Source organism: Solea solea, chromosome 19 (assembly GCF_958295425.1).
Source record: "Solea solea chromosome 19, fSolSol10.1, whole genome shotgun sequence".
NCBI lineage: Eukaryota > Metazoa > Chordata > Actinopteri > Pleuronectiformes > Soleidae > Solea > Solea solea.
The window spans coordinates 14,648,628-14,665,960 of NC_081152.1; the positions used below are offsets into that span (position 1 = coordinate 14,648,628).

Genomic DNA, 17,333 nt, shown 5'->3' on the forward strand with positions numbered 1-17,333 from the left:
GGAGGTTTACAACCACATCATCTTTTAACACTGAAATTATTATGACACACACACACACAGAGAGAGAGAGAGAGAGAGAGAGAGAGAGAGAGTGCAACATCTAATCATCTCCTTAAACTACATCCTCAGAAAATCAACTTTTTGACTTATGCAGCTCACAAACAGACACGAGCAAAAACATAAACCTCCTTAGAGGAAGTAAAAATTATACAGTGTGTGTCCTAATGGCGACTGTAAAATACTGCTCTATGTTTTTAGACAATCTGCTTTTTCTCAAAGGGGCCGCCCAAAATGGAATTGGACATATTTGACTTTGAAGGTTGAGTAATAAATCTGGCTCAAATCAAGTCAGAGCTGTACTCATCGTTGTGTGGTGTGTTTGTGTTCTTTGTGATATGTCTGTTGAGATGTTTTTATAATGTATTTTACACACAAAAGCCCGAGGGACTGGAGTTGTGAATCAGCAATTGCTATAAAATCAGCTCCATGTCTTGGAACTAAGTTAAACAGCATTGTCCCTTTGAAATGAACAAATAAAATGATACCCATACCTCCAATTCATCCTCCTTTAATTATCTACGTCAAGACACCTCATCTCTTTTTTTTTAAGTTTTTGAGTTGTGTCCACTTTTATGAAGCAGAGGTTAAACGACAATAACTCTTTTCATAACAACTTTTCATTTATTAAGTTTAAGCATAAATAAATGAATACAGTTGAAGTTATTTTACAGTCTTGCCATTTCCACAAGCTTTTTATTTTCCCACGGCTGTTGCGTCGTATGGTTTTATATTTGTTAATCATCTCTTGAATGTACTGTAACTGTGGCTAGTGTTGCTACATGGTGATTTGCATCAGCAGCTTTTGAACGCCAACCCGAGCTAAAATACACTCTAACCTGACACCTGCCTGTCAGTCAAAGGAGAGGAATCCCTTCTAACTAACATACAATGTGATGTTTACGAAAGACTTCAGACCCTTGACTCTGGCGATGGAGTATAAATACATTTGGTAGAGGTGACTGTGATTCATAGGTGCATCTGCAGGTGACTCTGTGTGTGTGTCTGTGAGTGTGTGTTCTGCCAAGTTTTTGTTTGTTCCTGTGCAACAAGTGGCCTGCAGCTGCAAATGCTCCAAAACAAGGACATGGAGTGGCTTTGAGTCACTCATAGATATGTGGTGAATATGTAGGCGACCACAGCACATGTGTGTTCCTCTCATTATTTTTAAACACCACTGGTCTCTACATGAGCACAGAGGACGCTGCAGTGTACATACTAACATGTGCATGATGGGGTTGTTACTTTCACATAATTATGGCTCATATTAGGCAGGATATATAGGTGTGTACTTGTTTTTCTATCCTCTTTGGGTCCTTTTCTGGCATAAACACTGACCTCGTCAGAGCCAGCAGTCCTCATGGACACAAACACGTGGTCCTAATGAGGCAGAACCTCATTTCTGAGGACGTTTGGAGCCAAGATTTGAATTGCGGTTAGGTCAAGTTTGGGTATTAACTGGTCAGTGTTAAGGTTAAGGGATCGTGCTTTCTTTAGGCGGCCACATGAATGGAAGTCAACGCAGAGTCCTTAAAAGGGCAGCTGCGCGGACCTGTGTGTGTGTTTAAGGTTACTGAATGGTGCAGAACATCTTCTAGAAAATGAGAAACATCTGTCCGCTATCAGAGCTTTGGCTACAGTGCGTTTGGACACTTGGAAAACATTTGCGCAGACCGCAGGAGCCAAAAGTTTCTGCGAGTGGATGAGTTTCTCCCCCAAACTCTGTGGCATTTGCGCTCCAGTACCACCCCCACCCCAACTCTCCCCCAACTCTCTCTCTCTCTGTCTCCCTCTGTCTCTCTCTCTCACCCCCAACTCCTGGCTCCTGTGTCTCTCTAATGTTTGTCTGGAAAGTTTCCAAACCAGATACATTGTTGAGAAATAAAATACTTTGATTTCAGATAAGTTATGCTTAAGTGTCTGTTACCACGTTACTCGTGTCAGCTAAACAAAAAAAAAAAGAAAACAAAAAAAAGGACCAAGAACGCATTCCAAGCTGCGTAAATGCGCACTCTGTTAAGACACTTTTGGGTGACCTGGGCACAGAGGGTGCGCCAACTCTCCAAATCCAAAATGTATAAAGTAATCACGCGCACGCAGATAATACGCGTCTATTCTGCTTGTATTTGTGCAGCCGTATCTCCATTCCTTTGCAGCTTGTTGATAAACAAGACGTGTGCTTTTTTCAGTTTTTTTTTTTCCAGCAACAAAGAAAGACAAAGAAGTCATTTTTGCGTGTGTGTGCGCGCAGGGACGCGTTTTGGCGCCTGGAGCCGAGCAGCCTGAGCCAGACAAGCCAGGAGGAGCCTCTCCCCGTGCCGCTGCGTCCCAGCCTGGGATGTTGTGAGCCTGCATGTCGCTGGAGACTAGAGGAGGAGTCCGGGAAGAGAAAGAGGAAAGTAAGAAAGAAAGAAAAAAAAACCGTACACAGAGCAGAAGATAAATGTGAAACTGTCATGTAAAAATGTCTATTTTTTTATCATTACGCGCTTTGGCAAAAATAATTTTTTATCATTCATGCCAGAGAGAGAGAGAGAGAGCGAGAGAGAGAGAATGTGTGTGTGTGTGTGTGTGTGTGTGTGAGTGAGTGCGAGCGAGAGAGAGAGAGATGACGTTTTACCGGGTGGGAGGGGCTTATGAATCCAATTCATTCCGGGTACCACGTGTCCTCAGAGCGTGGGAAAGAGGCGAGCTTTTCTTCCCAGCAAAGAAAGAGCAAGGATCAAATAACACGGTGCTGCAGCAGAAATCTCGCGCTCTTCTCTGAGAGAGAGAGAGAGGGAGAGAGAGAGGGAGAGAGAGAGAGAGGGAGAGAGGGAGGCAGCCCTGCGACCACCCGGACAAGGACGGGACAGGGCAAACAGAAAGGGGCTTTATTTGGGAGCTTGGGTTTCGACTCAATTCACAGCAATAAAAATACTTACAGGGAGCTTAATGTTACTGTATTCTTACGCAGCCTGCTTTAAAAAGAGACATGGCAGCCAGCCAGGGTGGTTCTGTACTCCTCTATGTATGTTGGAGCAAAAACAGGGCAGGAGCAGTCATAAATACAGCTACAGTAGCCCACATCACTAAAGAAAACAAAAATCTAAATGTGTCCTATTTAGGCTTTTCAGGCTTAATCCCGGCAGTCTGTTGTTTTCTGCTGGTCAGATTGTGCACCACTTGTTTCACCCCCCTCACACCTGGAAGTCGGATGTGAAATCATTGAAAACAGCTGGAGGTCGGCTTTCCTGACATGCATGAGTCAGTGAAACAGAACTGTACACTCATCATCACTTATTATTATTACAATGTTGCCTATACTTGAATAAAAACACGAAACCTCTGTGTGTCTGCTGTGGAGAACACCTGTGGTCATTGTGTGTCCTCCACCAGCACGACACTCGCTTTTGTCTATTTGGGTATTTAAAGAAAATCAAGAAGAACATAGCATGGTTCCAGACCAGTGTTTCAAATGCAAATCAAAACAAAAGAACCCACTCTGATTTCCAGCAAGGTTAGAGTAGTTTCTGATTTTTCATTTTTCCTTTCGTTTTGACTTGTTTGAGTCAGTTTTACTTCGTTTTTTTTTAGAGCAGGGGTGCTTGTTTTTACATTGTTTTTTTGTAAATGCTTAGTTTTAGTTTAGTTTTTATTATTAGTTTTATTTTTTTGTAATATTGAAGCAAGATTCAAAAGGGTGATAATAAGTATTATGTCTCAAATGCAACCTTGCAAAATTGCAGGCAGAGAAAAAATAAACACATTTTATATGAACCCAAAAGGATTAAGTATGGAATTCATTTACAAAGACGAGAACTAAGCACATTTTCGCTACAATTTTAGTTCGTTATACAAACACACAATTCAGTTTCAGTTAGTTATCGGCATTTTTCTAAATCTGGTTTTTATTTCTATTTCATTTAACCTTTAAGTTTTGCTTATTTTGTTCATAAAGATAGTGAAAGACAAAGAAAGATAACTATATAACTATCATAACCTTGATTTCCAGGTCACCAGTGAAACTAACTGGTCAAAATGACTTTGTAAAAAAGAAGCTACAGTTAACAATTAACTTAAAACTTATTAATATTTACACAGTCATGCTGAATGAGAGCTTGGATATATCACAATATGCCAACCAATGCTTGTGATTATGCATCAGTGAATGTCAGTGGTTGTATTAGTGGAATAAAATTGGTGCTGATGCCTCTTATTTGTCTCAATACCATCACCGTCCGGTCAATTTGACATTTAAGAAATCATGATTTAACCCGTCATACTTTCACAGGACGGACATAAAAGACATTTTGTCGCGTGTGACAACCTATAGCTGTTAGATGTAAGCGCAGGGATCAGCGGGTTCACACCATCTCGCGCCAGCACAAAACAATGAACAGTGAGCGTCACCGTCACGGCCACACACGCCCACTTTTGTTACATTATTCTTCAAAAAAGACAATACTTGATAATGTCTGATAACTGCATCATGGGCGGTGTAACATTACTTTCTTCAACACAAAAAGGTTCAATGCCTATGTTCTGCTTCAACGAGTGCTGACCCAACATTTAGAGACCTTTTCACTAAAGCTGCGTTTCCATTGAGCCATTCAGTGCGGTTCAGTAACACAAGGATGGACAGCTACAGTTCATAAATAGCATTATACCATGCACCACACCGTATATGGCACATTCTGGGCGCGTTACATCTACATCAAAGGTTGGAATTAAGAGCGACGTCGCCTACAAGTTGACCTTATTCCAGTTGAGAAGTCGAGCTTTATCTTGGGCGAGCCATTGTCAGTCAGATCAGTTGATAACAATGCTCTACATGTGATTTTGCACATAAAATTGGGATGGTGCGATGTGGGCAACTGTCTTGATTTGATATTAATAAGACAGAAATAGAATATACAGTAAATTTTGGAATCCTAGGTCGGGGGTTTGTGAAGTTGCTTCAACTTTCTGTGTTGGAAATGTGACTTGAGAGGGAGTTCTTGTTTAAACGTCCGACTAGGAAACCCTGAAATACCGAATTCTGATGTGTGTGTGTGTGTGTGTTGGGTTACTCTGTGACCTGCCAGCTCTGGAGCCTCGAGGCAGAAAACCCCCACACACATCAGTCCAGCTTGAAAATGATCTCATCAATCTGTCCACTCGTAGAGTTTTTTACTCTCTGCAAACGATTTTGACATTTTTCTCATGCATACATAAAGGAAATTAAAGCGTAAAGTTTATTGTCACATCTTTCACCGAAAAAAATAAAAACGTATATACATGTTATCGCCCAGCGTGAAGGAATACAGTACGACATAATACAGTATGCAGCAGAACAGAGTTCTGTCATCACCTCGCAGTAGCTTTTAAATCAAAGCAATAAAAACGATAATTGAACAGATGGAACATCAGTGCATTAAACTTCTGTTCTGTTGAGGAAATCGGAGATTCTTAAACTGTAAATCACAATGTCATTGGCTATAAAAATGTGATAATCACTAAAATTAAAATAAAACTACGAGGTCAACATGTGTGACTTATAAAAACACAACAGATACAAAGGGTTCTTCTAGTGAAGAAACATAGCCTGAGCTTAAATTTACATTCTTTAAGGCTATTTCATTAAAATGATGACAAATTAAGAGAAAACATAAGTGGTTCTTCTAATAACAATTTCCTGGAGGCTGTCCTTTTTTTTTGGTGACGTTAACGTCTGTGTCTCTACATCAGTCCGTCAGTGGTGCTGTGTAACTGAATCAGCGTCCCCGTCCGCTATCTGCAGGACCTCCTGAAACATGGAGAGGACGCGGCCAAAGTGAGAGCCTTCCCAGAACACCTTGCCACATCTGGTGCACACATAGAAGAGCGCTATCCTCTGCAGGAGGGTCGGCGGCACGGTGTGGAGCTGTATGGGCGCCCCCCCGGGAAAGGTCATGGTATCGGGGTCCAGCTCTGAAAGGAGGGCCCAGCGACACTGAAGGGCATACCTTGGGAGTTCAGGGGTCGCGCTGGTGGTTAAGATGTCACCGCAGTTCTCCTCTTCCTGTTGACGGGACGTCTGTTGTGAGCGGTCGGTGTTAGTGTCCGGATCCTGCAGGAATCCTACAGACAGAGCATGACCATTTTGTGACTTCTTAAAAAGTATTATTAACTGCAGGGTTAATGGCGTGTAAACAAATCCTGTAAACAGGAAGCTGGTTCTCTCCTCTGTAGTTCTTGATTAGTTTCTATTGAAAAACAACAATAAGTAAGCAAGGATTTTTCTTTTTTATTAGACCTGAGAACGAGCTAAAACTGAAACTTTTTTGTTATGCTAATAGCTAAGACAGTCGTGGCTGTGCTGGTAATCATGCATCACCATCTCTAAAGGTCGCAGTCTTTGCCTACCTTTACTGAAACTGATCTCAGGAGTTTCCAAGTGAAAACAGAGCCAGCAGTGTTTTTAACCCTTTTTAACCCTTTTTGCTTATTTTTGTCCTGTGAGTAAGTGCTTTTGCCCATTGTTCCAGAATATCTTTCAATATCTGGCGATTATTTACAATTTACTGCATATTAACGATTTTTAAATGAAGAAAAACAAAATTTTAGTTAGAAAAAAACATTGTAGTAGTACACAAACAACAGATTTTGCATGCTAAATTTGAACAGTATAACACATATATTTAAAATAACATTTGTTATTTTAAATATGTCCAAAAGCAGGCCAATTTTTTTTTCAAAATCTCTCCTCTCTGGTTACAAAGATTGGCCGATTCGCCTGCTTCCTGCAACAGTGTGAGTGAAATAACCGTAATAACCACATGTTGACTTTGACTTCCAACTTCTCATCTCTAAGAAATTGTTGGAATTTTTCCGATAGCACAAACTGCTGCGTAATTACAGTGATGCAAAGTGCGCTCGCACAAACGCGCCGTCTTCGATATGCTCGCTGTTAAAGGGTTAAACTTCTCTGACTTTGGAGTTTCTAAATTTATACGTTTGTCAACAAAAACGAAAATCGCATGGTATGAAGCCTCTGTAGTGCGATCAGGGTCAAGAGAAAATAGGCTGACCTTTCTGCGTAAGCATCTTGACCATGTCCTCCCTGGGCACTGCCACATACTGGTCACTGTTACAGGCCTGGACAGAGAAGAGATGAAAACAGTCGTCAGGTCAAAGGTTGGAAGAAATGTTTTCAAGAGAATACAGAAGATTTAATATAAATTAAAATCACTTTCCACATTTCACAATGAAAGAACTGTAGTAAGCACCTGTTCAGTTCAGAGAAGGGTTAACTTAATTCCACAGAGCCAGATAACTTGTGTTGACCCATTCAGACTGATGGCAAACAGACACCCCCCCCCCCCCTGTTTGTTGCTTTGGTGTGAAGGGGCCTAAGTGTTAGCGAAAGATCAAATCAGTGTGTGAGTGAGTGTGTGTCTCGACAGCAGCTACGCCTCAGTAACTTTCACGTGTCCGTGCCGTCCTCTCCCTCTCCTCAGTAAAGGTCTCCCCGGTGGGACATTAGTGACCTCTTGTTTGCCGGCCCCTAACATGCAAACACACACTCGTCTGTAAGCCGTCCTGACAGCACGTCAGTGCTAAAAGCCTTGTCAACACACCTGAGCTCCACCCAGCAAACAGCATTCCACTTAGAGGTGGGCTGCAAATCAAACCGGGCTTCACGGGCCTCACAAAAGCTTTAAGCTCACTCCGTCTTTATCCAGAAAATGTACAATAACGACGATGGCAGCGGTGGCAAATCGGGGGCGTACACCCAGCGGCCCGCCCAATTGCAGAGTTACGTCTCCTCTGTGTGCACATGCGGAGCGGTGTTTGCCTCTGCGGTGGCTGAGGTCAGGATACGAGAAAGTGGCTAGACACTGGAGGTGTGGGAACGGCAGAGGTGTCATCTCCTGTCTTGCCTGTGGGAATGAAGCTCATCTGTCCCTCAGTGAAATTCTGTGCTCTCCTCTTTGCAGCCTGACTTAATCCCACATAACACACACAGCATTTGCTTCCACTCATTTGGGCAGCCTCGACAAAGCATTATCCCTAACTTTACCCATAACCACGTAATGACTAACCATAACCACGACCAGTTCCTCAGAAATGAGGTTCTGCCTCTTTAGGACCAAACTCTGGTCTCCATGAGGACGACTGGTCCTGACAAGGTCAGTGTTTATACCAGAAAAGTACCTAAAACAAATACACACACACACACACACACACACACACACACACACACACACACCTATCTTTGTGAGGACACTTATTAGCAAACACCAACAAGTGTCGATGCTGCACATGAAGTCTATGGACGGTTATCAACCATCAGAGTATGAAATTAGATTTGTGTCAACACTTTTCACGGAGCAAATAAAATATCGATTTAATAATTCAAAAATATTGTATTTTATTGTTTGAAAACACACTTGTTCTTTGCGCTCCCTGGTTTGTATTAGGGCCACATTGAGAAAAAAAAACAATTCACAGACTTCGAGAATAAAATCTTACATTTACGAAATTAAAGTCGTAAATTTGCAAGAGAATAAAGTTGTAATTTTACGAGAATAAAGTCGTAAACTCTCCTCTTCTAAAACACGCACCATGGTTTTTTTTGTTTGCAATTCTGACCATGGGCGGGTCTTAAGAAGCTAACTGGATATTGGCTGCTGAGTTTTGGAGCGACAGCTCAATGGACCGGATGTAGTCACGGGCTTGGAGTCGCTGTCCGTCTGGAGCTCGTTCCCCAAGTTTTCCCCGTCGACATCTGACAAAATAATTCTGAGTATCTAACGTTTATAATCTGACAAATGTTAGACACTTACAATTATAAGCTCGCTGAATTTACAAGGAGAGCTAAAATGACCCGTCTAAGGTCTGATCGTCAAACTAGTCCTCACAATGATGTAATTCCAAGTTAACATGCAAACACACACACAATAAATCCACAGACACTTCACCTGTTCACATTTCAAGTTATTGTAGTGTGCACACAAACCCGCATGCATACAAATGCTCAGGGACCGTGCTCATGGCTCACACATATGAGTGCGGCGGCAGCCAGGAAAACAGACCCAGCTATTTGCTCAGCTCAAAGTTTCCCAGAGTTGAGCAAGCCAGAACCTGCTCTGAACTCTCAAGGCTAAGCCACGGACAGACAGGCACACACGCACACTGCCTCACACACACGCAACCTGGATGGAAATCATTCTATGGGTAATTAATCAAAACACAGGGACATAAATATGCAGAGATCTATTAGACACCCACACACTGACACATACATGGATTCCAGTATAGCAAAGTGTCTCCGAGACATTACACACATGTCACAATGATGTATTTAGTGACACAACAAATTTGTAGTCGGACATTAATGGCTCTCATAGAAGATGACAAAATGAGCTTGGCTACTGTGGTGAGAAATGATATGTGAATGAACACAGATGGTAATCCTGTGGCTTCACCTAAGCCCTGGAAACTGGGTCGGACTGGACAGCATTGGTGACATTTGTTTTCTGCTTTTGACTTCCCGCAGAATATAAAGATTTTTTTTAGGGCATGCGATTGTCACAGTAAACATGCGAGGGATTAGGGTACACAGGTGCGACGTCAAATTGATTAGAAATGTGGCACGACACAACAAACTCATTATAACGAAGAGCAGAATGTGGCACTCTGTGCAGGCTGGTGAGCTTTAGCTGCTACCATGTTACTGATATGTGCATTAATGTGTGTTCTTTGGCTGCACGTCCCTTCACTTGGCATCTGAACATGCCAATTTGAAATTCAATCCTCGCTTTAAGGCTTGACGGCGGCAAACTAAGGGTACAAAATAGCTCAGTAAAATCCACAATCATGAATGACACAATAATGCGTTTTCTTTTTTTTCCCCCCTTTAAATTATTATTATTTACCCTTGCATAGGTTTTCAGTATTTGCTGTATTGCTGTAATGTCCTAACTCTGTGCTTTGTTCTTTCTGCATTCTCACACTCCGTGTGGCCGCTGCAGAGAAAGAATGCTCCTTGCCGTGACAACAAAGGCTATCTAAAGTGTGATACTGTGTTTCAAAGGATGGGAGGTGGTGGAAAAAAAGAGGAGAGAAAGGGGGATAGTGGAAAGGAGGTAGGAAAGAGAGGGAGGAGGGGGTGGGTGGGAGATTTTTCCCTAATGTGCTCAAACACACACACACACACACAGTGCAGTGGCTCTGTAGGCAGCTCCCATGGGAAAATGTTTGAGGGCCGATGTAGGTCACATGGTTGGAACAGCCAATTGGGCACTGGTGATTTGATTCAAATTGTGGTTAGTCAGGTAAGGGGCAGCGTGGGAACAGAGAAGAAGAGCAAGCACTGCATCATCATTTTCCTTTAGAAAATGCTGTCTTTTTCCACTCAATGTGAACACTGACTCCTGATGAAGGTAAAACATATTTTATTGTCCAAGGTTGCTGTGGTCTAATAACATACACAACACAGTATGTGTGCTTTTAACCCTTCAACACCTAAGCCTCAAAATGTCCATCTGGACTTTATTATTTTAACCATAAAAGGGCCAGAAAATGTCCCATGAGTAAGTGATTTTGCCCATTTCTCCAGATTAACTTAATATCTGGGAGTTATTTACAATTTACTACATGTTAAAATACTGTTTTAATGATTTAAAATGAAGAAAAACAAAGAGTTATAGTTTTATTGAGAAAAAACACTGTAGTTTTATTAAAGTTATTATTAACTTATTAAGTTAAATTTGAAATTTGAAAAGTAAAACATATTTAAAATAACACTGATTTACCAGCCTCCTGCGACAGCGCGAGTGAAATTACCGCATTAACCACATGTTGGCTTTGACTTGCAACTTCTGAAACAGTTAGAATTTTTCCGATACTACAAACCGTTGCGCAACTATGGTAATGCAAAGTGTGCTTGTGCAAGTGTGTCGTCTGCAATACGCTTGGTGTTAAAGGGTTAAAGAAACTAAAATAACCCAGAAATCCCTTGCTCTCATTAACCAATGCTTGGCATCTTTGCTTCCTTGTCTTACTGTTGAACAGATGAAATAATGAAGGTGTGACTCCACTGTAAGAGAGATGGTACGCTAAACTGGAAAAAAAAAAAACAGGCCCATGCTTACATAGAAATGACAAGCAAAGAGATGCAAGCAATGAATTTTTTGTCTTGTTTTCCCACACAGTCATTTCATGTTTTGACTGCTTTTCACCCACAACAATCGTCTCCTCAATTTCAATTGGAAATATTTAACTTTGAGTGATCTCCCATTTTAAGAAGCCAACTTAATTTCAGTGCTGACAAGTTGTTGTTGTGTTGTAGCGTAACATTAAACCTGAACACTATTTGTCAGACTGCCAGAAGCCAAAGAAGTGAGAGCAGATTGGGGCAATCACACGATTCATAATTACACAAAGTTTTAAATTTAAATCACAAATCCTCTTTGCTACTATTACTTTATTGTGCAGACTATATTATATTTTCAGCTATACATTTTTTATACATCTCAATTAGTAAATACATACATTTGAAATGCAACCAAATTCAGATTTTTAACGAAGGGCCGTGTAAAAAAAAAAGGGATGTGCTAAAACAAGTAGGGAAATTATTCAGTTAATCAATCCATAAGGGAAGTTTGTAGGATTACTGAAAAAAACTAATATTCTAGCATATTTAGCCAAATGTATTGTTGATCCAGAGGTCTATAAAGGCTATAATGCATGCAAGGAAATGTATTTAAAGAAGAGGTAAACGCAACAAACGCAATTTAATAAAAAAACAGTTTTGGCTAGAGCCAGGCGAAACCTTTTTAAAACTCTGTTATGGCATAATTATCATTCTTGTACTGCTAGCTATTTGTTTTTTTTGTTTGTTCTTTCAAATTAAAGTTCCAGTAAATATCTGTAAACCTTGAAACAAGGGCTTCTCTACTGCGGTGACCTAGTAAATGTACTTTCCCACAGGATCCTGACAGTGTCTGGCCAGTGTCTCGGCGCAAAAGTCTGAAATAATTACCAGCCCTGTTAACTAACCACTACCACCTGACAGCAACCTGAACTTGGACGACCACAACTGAGCCTGTCTGGGCTTGACATCACACACACCTTCCTCTGACTCACCTCACTCACACACATGTACAAACACACACACACACACACACACTTTCACATTCCACAAAAGCATGGAGAAGATGTAAAAACTCTCTCTCTCCCTCAAACACACACACATACTTGCTTTAATCGTGTTGCACCCTCTCATTTCACCTGCATGAGACACAAATTATAGAGAAGACATAATTTCCTTCCTGATATTAAAGTCAACACAAATCATCCACTTAAGTTGTAAAAGTGAAAGCTTTTTGGCATTTGTGCGCACGCACGCACGCACACACACACACTCACCACTTCATAAGGTACACCTGTTCAACTCCTTTGCCGACTCAAATATGTACGCAGCAACCACCTTCAGCGATTCAGGGCGTTGAAATGGACGAAGCGGCCTGCAGAATTGAGCATCAGAGGAGAAATGAAAGGTGATTTAAGGGAGGGACGTTGGTATGTTTGATAGTGCCGGACAAGACAGGCTGTTCTCTTTACGGAGAAGGGTACACAAAAAGAGGAACTATCCACTGAGTGGCAGTTCTCATTGACAGCAGAGATCAGAGGAGGATGGCCAAACTTGTTGGAAATCAACTCCAACAACCACCCGTTTCCATCAAAGTCTCCATAGACCATCTCTGAACACAGAGAACAAAAAAACAGCAGCAGGAGATCACGATCACGAGATAACGGGTGTCACTCCTGCCACTTTAGTAGGTGTCTCTTTACCTAATAAAGTGTCCAGTGAGTGTTTCGTACATATATTAAAATTAGAAAAAGGTTCTATGATTATTATGTCGGTCACATCCATCCTACGTTGCCCCCATTAGGCAGAGAATGTCTTATTATTGACGATTATTTAGGTTGTGTTTATATATTTACAGCTTATGTGCTGCATTGTGTGCGTTTCATGTCAACTTTAGATTGGGAAATGCATATTGTGAATTTATGAACATATTGTATTTGCAGTTGTAACTATTGATCAACAGATAAGGAAGAGATGTCCTACATATTATGTAGAACAACTTTCATTGAATTGAATGCAGTACTTGCTCGAGCTCTTGCTCTTCTCCCCCTTTATTTTCCACTTTCCACCATCTCCCACCCGCCACTCGGTCACTACGTTTCTCCTCTTTTCTTCACCCCTTCTTCTTCCTCTTTATTAGAGCTCACTAAAACGAGTAATGAAGAAGATAATAGTCTGGAGTCTGGCAGATAACCGTCTAGCAGTCACACAAATAGCACTAAAGCTCTCTCTTGTTTTGGCACAGTCAGTTCATTTGGATTTTTCTTTTTTTAACCCACTCAACCTTCAACCTTCAACCTCCACCTCTATCTCTCCGTCTCCCGAGTGAAACCTGTGTCTTCGCTCTTGTTAAACGCCGTGATTGAAGCCTTCGCTACCCCCTTCCCAGTTTCCCCCTCCATTCTCCAGCTCTCCTTCTCTCCGGTTGTCTCTCACCTCTAACCTCTTTCTTTCTCTCTTTCCATCTCCAAGTACTCTTTTTTTCTCTCCGCCTCTCTTCAGACACCAGATAGCTGGGGCCAGCCTAAGCCAAACAGCTCAAGAAAACAGCACGCTGAAAAGATCCATTGACAAAAGCGTTCAATGGGTCGATGGATTTTAAAGAGGGATAAAACAGCTCACGTAAAAAAAAAAAACATAAAAAGCTGGATTAAACCGAAAGACAGCCTCTATTGATTTCTTGCGTTTTATGGGTTCAAATTAAAACAACCAGTCTAAACAAGTTTTACAGACAATGTGATCTGTGACACGAGGCATTCATCCCTTTGCACGACTGTTTTTCAACTGTAATATTATTTGATTTCAGTATCAGTGTTGGGTTGTAAAGACTCCAGAGTTCTGTTTTCAGAAGGTTAACCTCTAAATAGAATGGCTTGGAACTGCCTGTGTTAATAAGGACAACAAGCTGTTTGCGTTTTAGGAGCTAACCTATGTTTTAAACAATAACGGGATCATTGTTCATGGATGAAATCATATATGGACCCTGTCTAGTGCAGTTTGTAAAGTTTGTAAAAATGTAAAAGAAAACTTAACCCTTTCACACCTAAGTAATGTTTTTTTCTTTGCTTATTTTAACCATAAAAGGGCCAGAAAATGCCCTGTAACTAAGTGCTTTTGCCCATTTTTCCACAACAACTTTCAATATCTGGCAGCTATTTACAATTTACTGCATGTTAAAATATGGTTTTAACCGTTTTTTAAAAATGAATTAAAACAAAATTTAAAAAAGACAGTGTTAAATTTGAAATTTGAACAGTATAAAACATATTTAAATTAACATTTGTTGGAGTCTTTGTCTTAATGTCCAAAAACAGGCCAAAAAAAAAGGAAATTATGTACAGGTGTTTTTCCAACTCTTTCCTCTCTGGTGACAAAGACTCTGATTCGCCGGCTTCCTGAAACAGTGTGAGTGAAATTACCGCGATAACCACTCGGCTTTGACGTGCAACTTCTCGCGTAATTGCGGTAATGCAGTGTCGTCTGCGATGCGCTCGGTGTTAAAGGGTTAATTTGCGCACACTCTTGGTTTGATCTTGGGAAATCCCATGTAGCAGCTGCTTGTTGTTCTGCACGTGTAATAAAACACAACTGTGGATTTTATCACAACCTACTAACAAGGATCAGGTGAGTGGAAGTGGCACCTGCTTTACTGCATGGAGTTGTGTGAAACGCTTGCATCCTGTTTCCCTTTTGGAAAACACTATTGATGAGGAGCCAAATGGTGGGTTTTGTGCTCCTGTCATATGTGCAATAAAAAAAAAACCAAGTGGTTCTCTCAAATGCAGAGCATCCGCACAACTGTCTGTTAACATTTGTTCTTACGCCGCTGCAAACGCGCCGTCACCATTTGTCTCCATCGAGTGACGCTTACACACGTTTACATCCTGAAACTGTTTCGATATGCTGATTTTTCCCAGGCCTTCACTGCACCCGATCAACCCTATATTACGACATCCACAACATGCGCTAACAGTTCTCAAACTGTCACTACGCCCACACACAGCCCGAACAGAAATTCCTCCCACTCAACTTGAATCCATCAACCTCAACTACATATGCGCACACATGCATAAACAGACAGTCCCGTCATGGGAGAGCCACCGGCAGATTCCTTTGCTCAACATTTATCGCTGCTGGTGCATATTTCACCCTCGAGCCCCCATCTTTACCTCTTCTCTTATTTTTCCATCTTTCTCATCTCCTCCTGATGTAGAGGCACGCAGGCATGCAGGGAATGTTATTGTAATGCAGAGTGAATCACCCAGTATCGTAAATATTGACAGTGGTAACTGCTGCTGCTGCTGCTGCTGCTGGTTTGGTCTGTTCTCTCCCTGAAATGCGTTGAGAGAAAGAAAGGAAAGTGACTCTCCCACATGGCTTCTTGACAGACAAGGTGTTGGCGTCTGGGTGAGGTACCCAGCAAATCATTTTATAAGCAAAAAATTTGAATGCTTGCACACATACGTAGATGACGGAGTTCCTAAAGTACAAACACATTGCAGTCACCTTTTAAATGTTAATACTAACTGTTGCATTTTTGAAAGTGGAATATTTGCTCATTCTTACTGTGCCACAACACTTGGGCTACTCAACTGTTTTTAATATTGCATCAGACATTTCCAACAGCAGACAGATCTGGACCGTGAGCAGGCCATTTCAGCGAGCACACACACACACACACACTGTGTCTACTAAGCCACACTGTTGCAATGTGTGTAGAACAAGTCCTGGCACTTTTTCTGTTGGAATAGACATGGGGATCCTGGTAAAAAAAAAACAGCAGCATACAGTATGTCTCTCTCAAATTCCAATATAAGCCTCTGCATCAATGGCACCTTCACACATATGCAGATCACGCATGCTGTGCCCGGTAACGGACCCCCATACCATACCATCCCATGTGCTTGTTTTTGCACTCATTGCACTTCCTTCAGTCCATACATTGACCTGTGCAAAAGTGATGATATAGCATGATAGCTGCTCATATAGTACTGCCAGAGGGTTCGATGTTCACACAGCACTTTCTATCTTTTCACAATATTATGTCCTGTAGACGGTGACAGACTTAAATCGATTGTAATGTTGCTCTGAGCAAAATTATCTTTGACCCGACTTTCACAAAATTTGGCACAACATGGTGAGCCATGACCAGCCTTGCTTGCAAAGACCAAACCCTGCTTTTATATCTATTTTTCCACACCATAACCTGGGCCTAGTTACCAGACAGATACATGTTTATCTGGTAAATATGGGTTCAGGTGATTCAACAAATTCAAAACTTTTATGGAAATGGGATTTGCAGTTGTTTTTCTACAGATGCACAGAGAAAGAGAGAAAGTACTGTAGATGTTAAATCCCAATGTCATTTTCCTGCAGCAAGCACTGTAGTCATGACATGAATCTGCACTAAGAAGAAACAAGATAAACAAAGCAAACACTAACATCAAGGTGAATGACAGCTGCAAACCGTCTACCCCAACCCTCAGACAACACCAAAGCAAGAGTTGTTAAGACTTGAAACAAAACAATCCAGGACAAGTTAGATCGAGCTGAAAGACAGCATGCTGACAGTGCCGCAGAGTATTCCGATCAAAAGCAGGAAAAGGATTTGAAATGTTTCCGTTACTGTTCACAATGTGCAACAGCTGGCATGTGTTGTAGCAATCACAGCTATTTTATAAACTGTTACTGGTATTTTGATAGACGTAAGGCACAAACAAAAAGACTGGTGGTCAACACAGAACAAAGGACGCAAGGCTGTCTTCAGATGTAATTTTATTAGCACCAGCAGTGGTCTACTGGCGGCGTGAGATTCTGAAGCAGATAGGAACAACATTACTGCTTCAAACGTCAAACTCAGACCACAGTGTGCTACACAGACACACATATGGCTCCCTCACACACATCGCAGGTTTTATCAGGACACTCGCACGCACACACAACTCATAGTGGACAGGCTATGGGAGGGTGAGATGAAGGCAAATAAAAGAGGGAAAGGGCTCGGGGTTAAGTGGCAGTAATGATGCAGGATAAGGCATCGTGCGTGAGTGTGTGTGTGTGTGTGTGAGAGTTCAAACTCACTTCAAAGCATCTCTGGCAGCCTTGTTCATGTCAACACGGGACACGGGAGAAGGACACGGCATTGGAAAGGCATTGAGGTAGAGAGAGGGATACAAAA

General features: G+C 41.5%; 1 protein-coding gene and 1 long non-coding RNA gene across 2 annotated transcripts in view; one reads left to right on the forward strand and one right to left on the reverse strand.

Moving 5' to 3' along the window:
* Positions 1-2,049: 2,049 nt before the first annotated feature.
* The window catches only part of LOC131446275 (uncharacterized), a 30,766-nt gene continuing 15,482 nt past the window's right edge, over positions 2,050-17,333 (forward strand). Inside the window, exons 1-2 of the long non-coding RNA XR_009233907.1 lie at positions 2,050-2,132; positions 2,262-2,456. This is a non-coding gene — a long non-coding RNA (uncharacterized LOC131446275). The remainder of the gene's footprint in view (positions 2,133-2,261; positions 2,457-17,333) is intronic.
* exd3 (exonuclease 3'-5' domain containing 3) overlaps positions 5,256-17,333 on the reverse strand; it is a 37,710-nt gene continuing 25,632 nt past the window's right edge. The window contains exons 20-21 of the mRNA XM_058617407.1: positions 7,089-7,155; positions 5,256-6,138 (exon numbers count right to left, since the gene is read on the reverse strand). Of these exons, the coding sequence (XP_058473390.1) occupies positions 5,771-6,138; positions 7,089-7,155 (435 nt within the window). The 3' untranslated portion in view covers positions 5,256-5,770. The remainder of the gene's footprint in view (positions 6,139-7,088; positions 7,156-17,333) is intronic.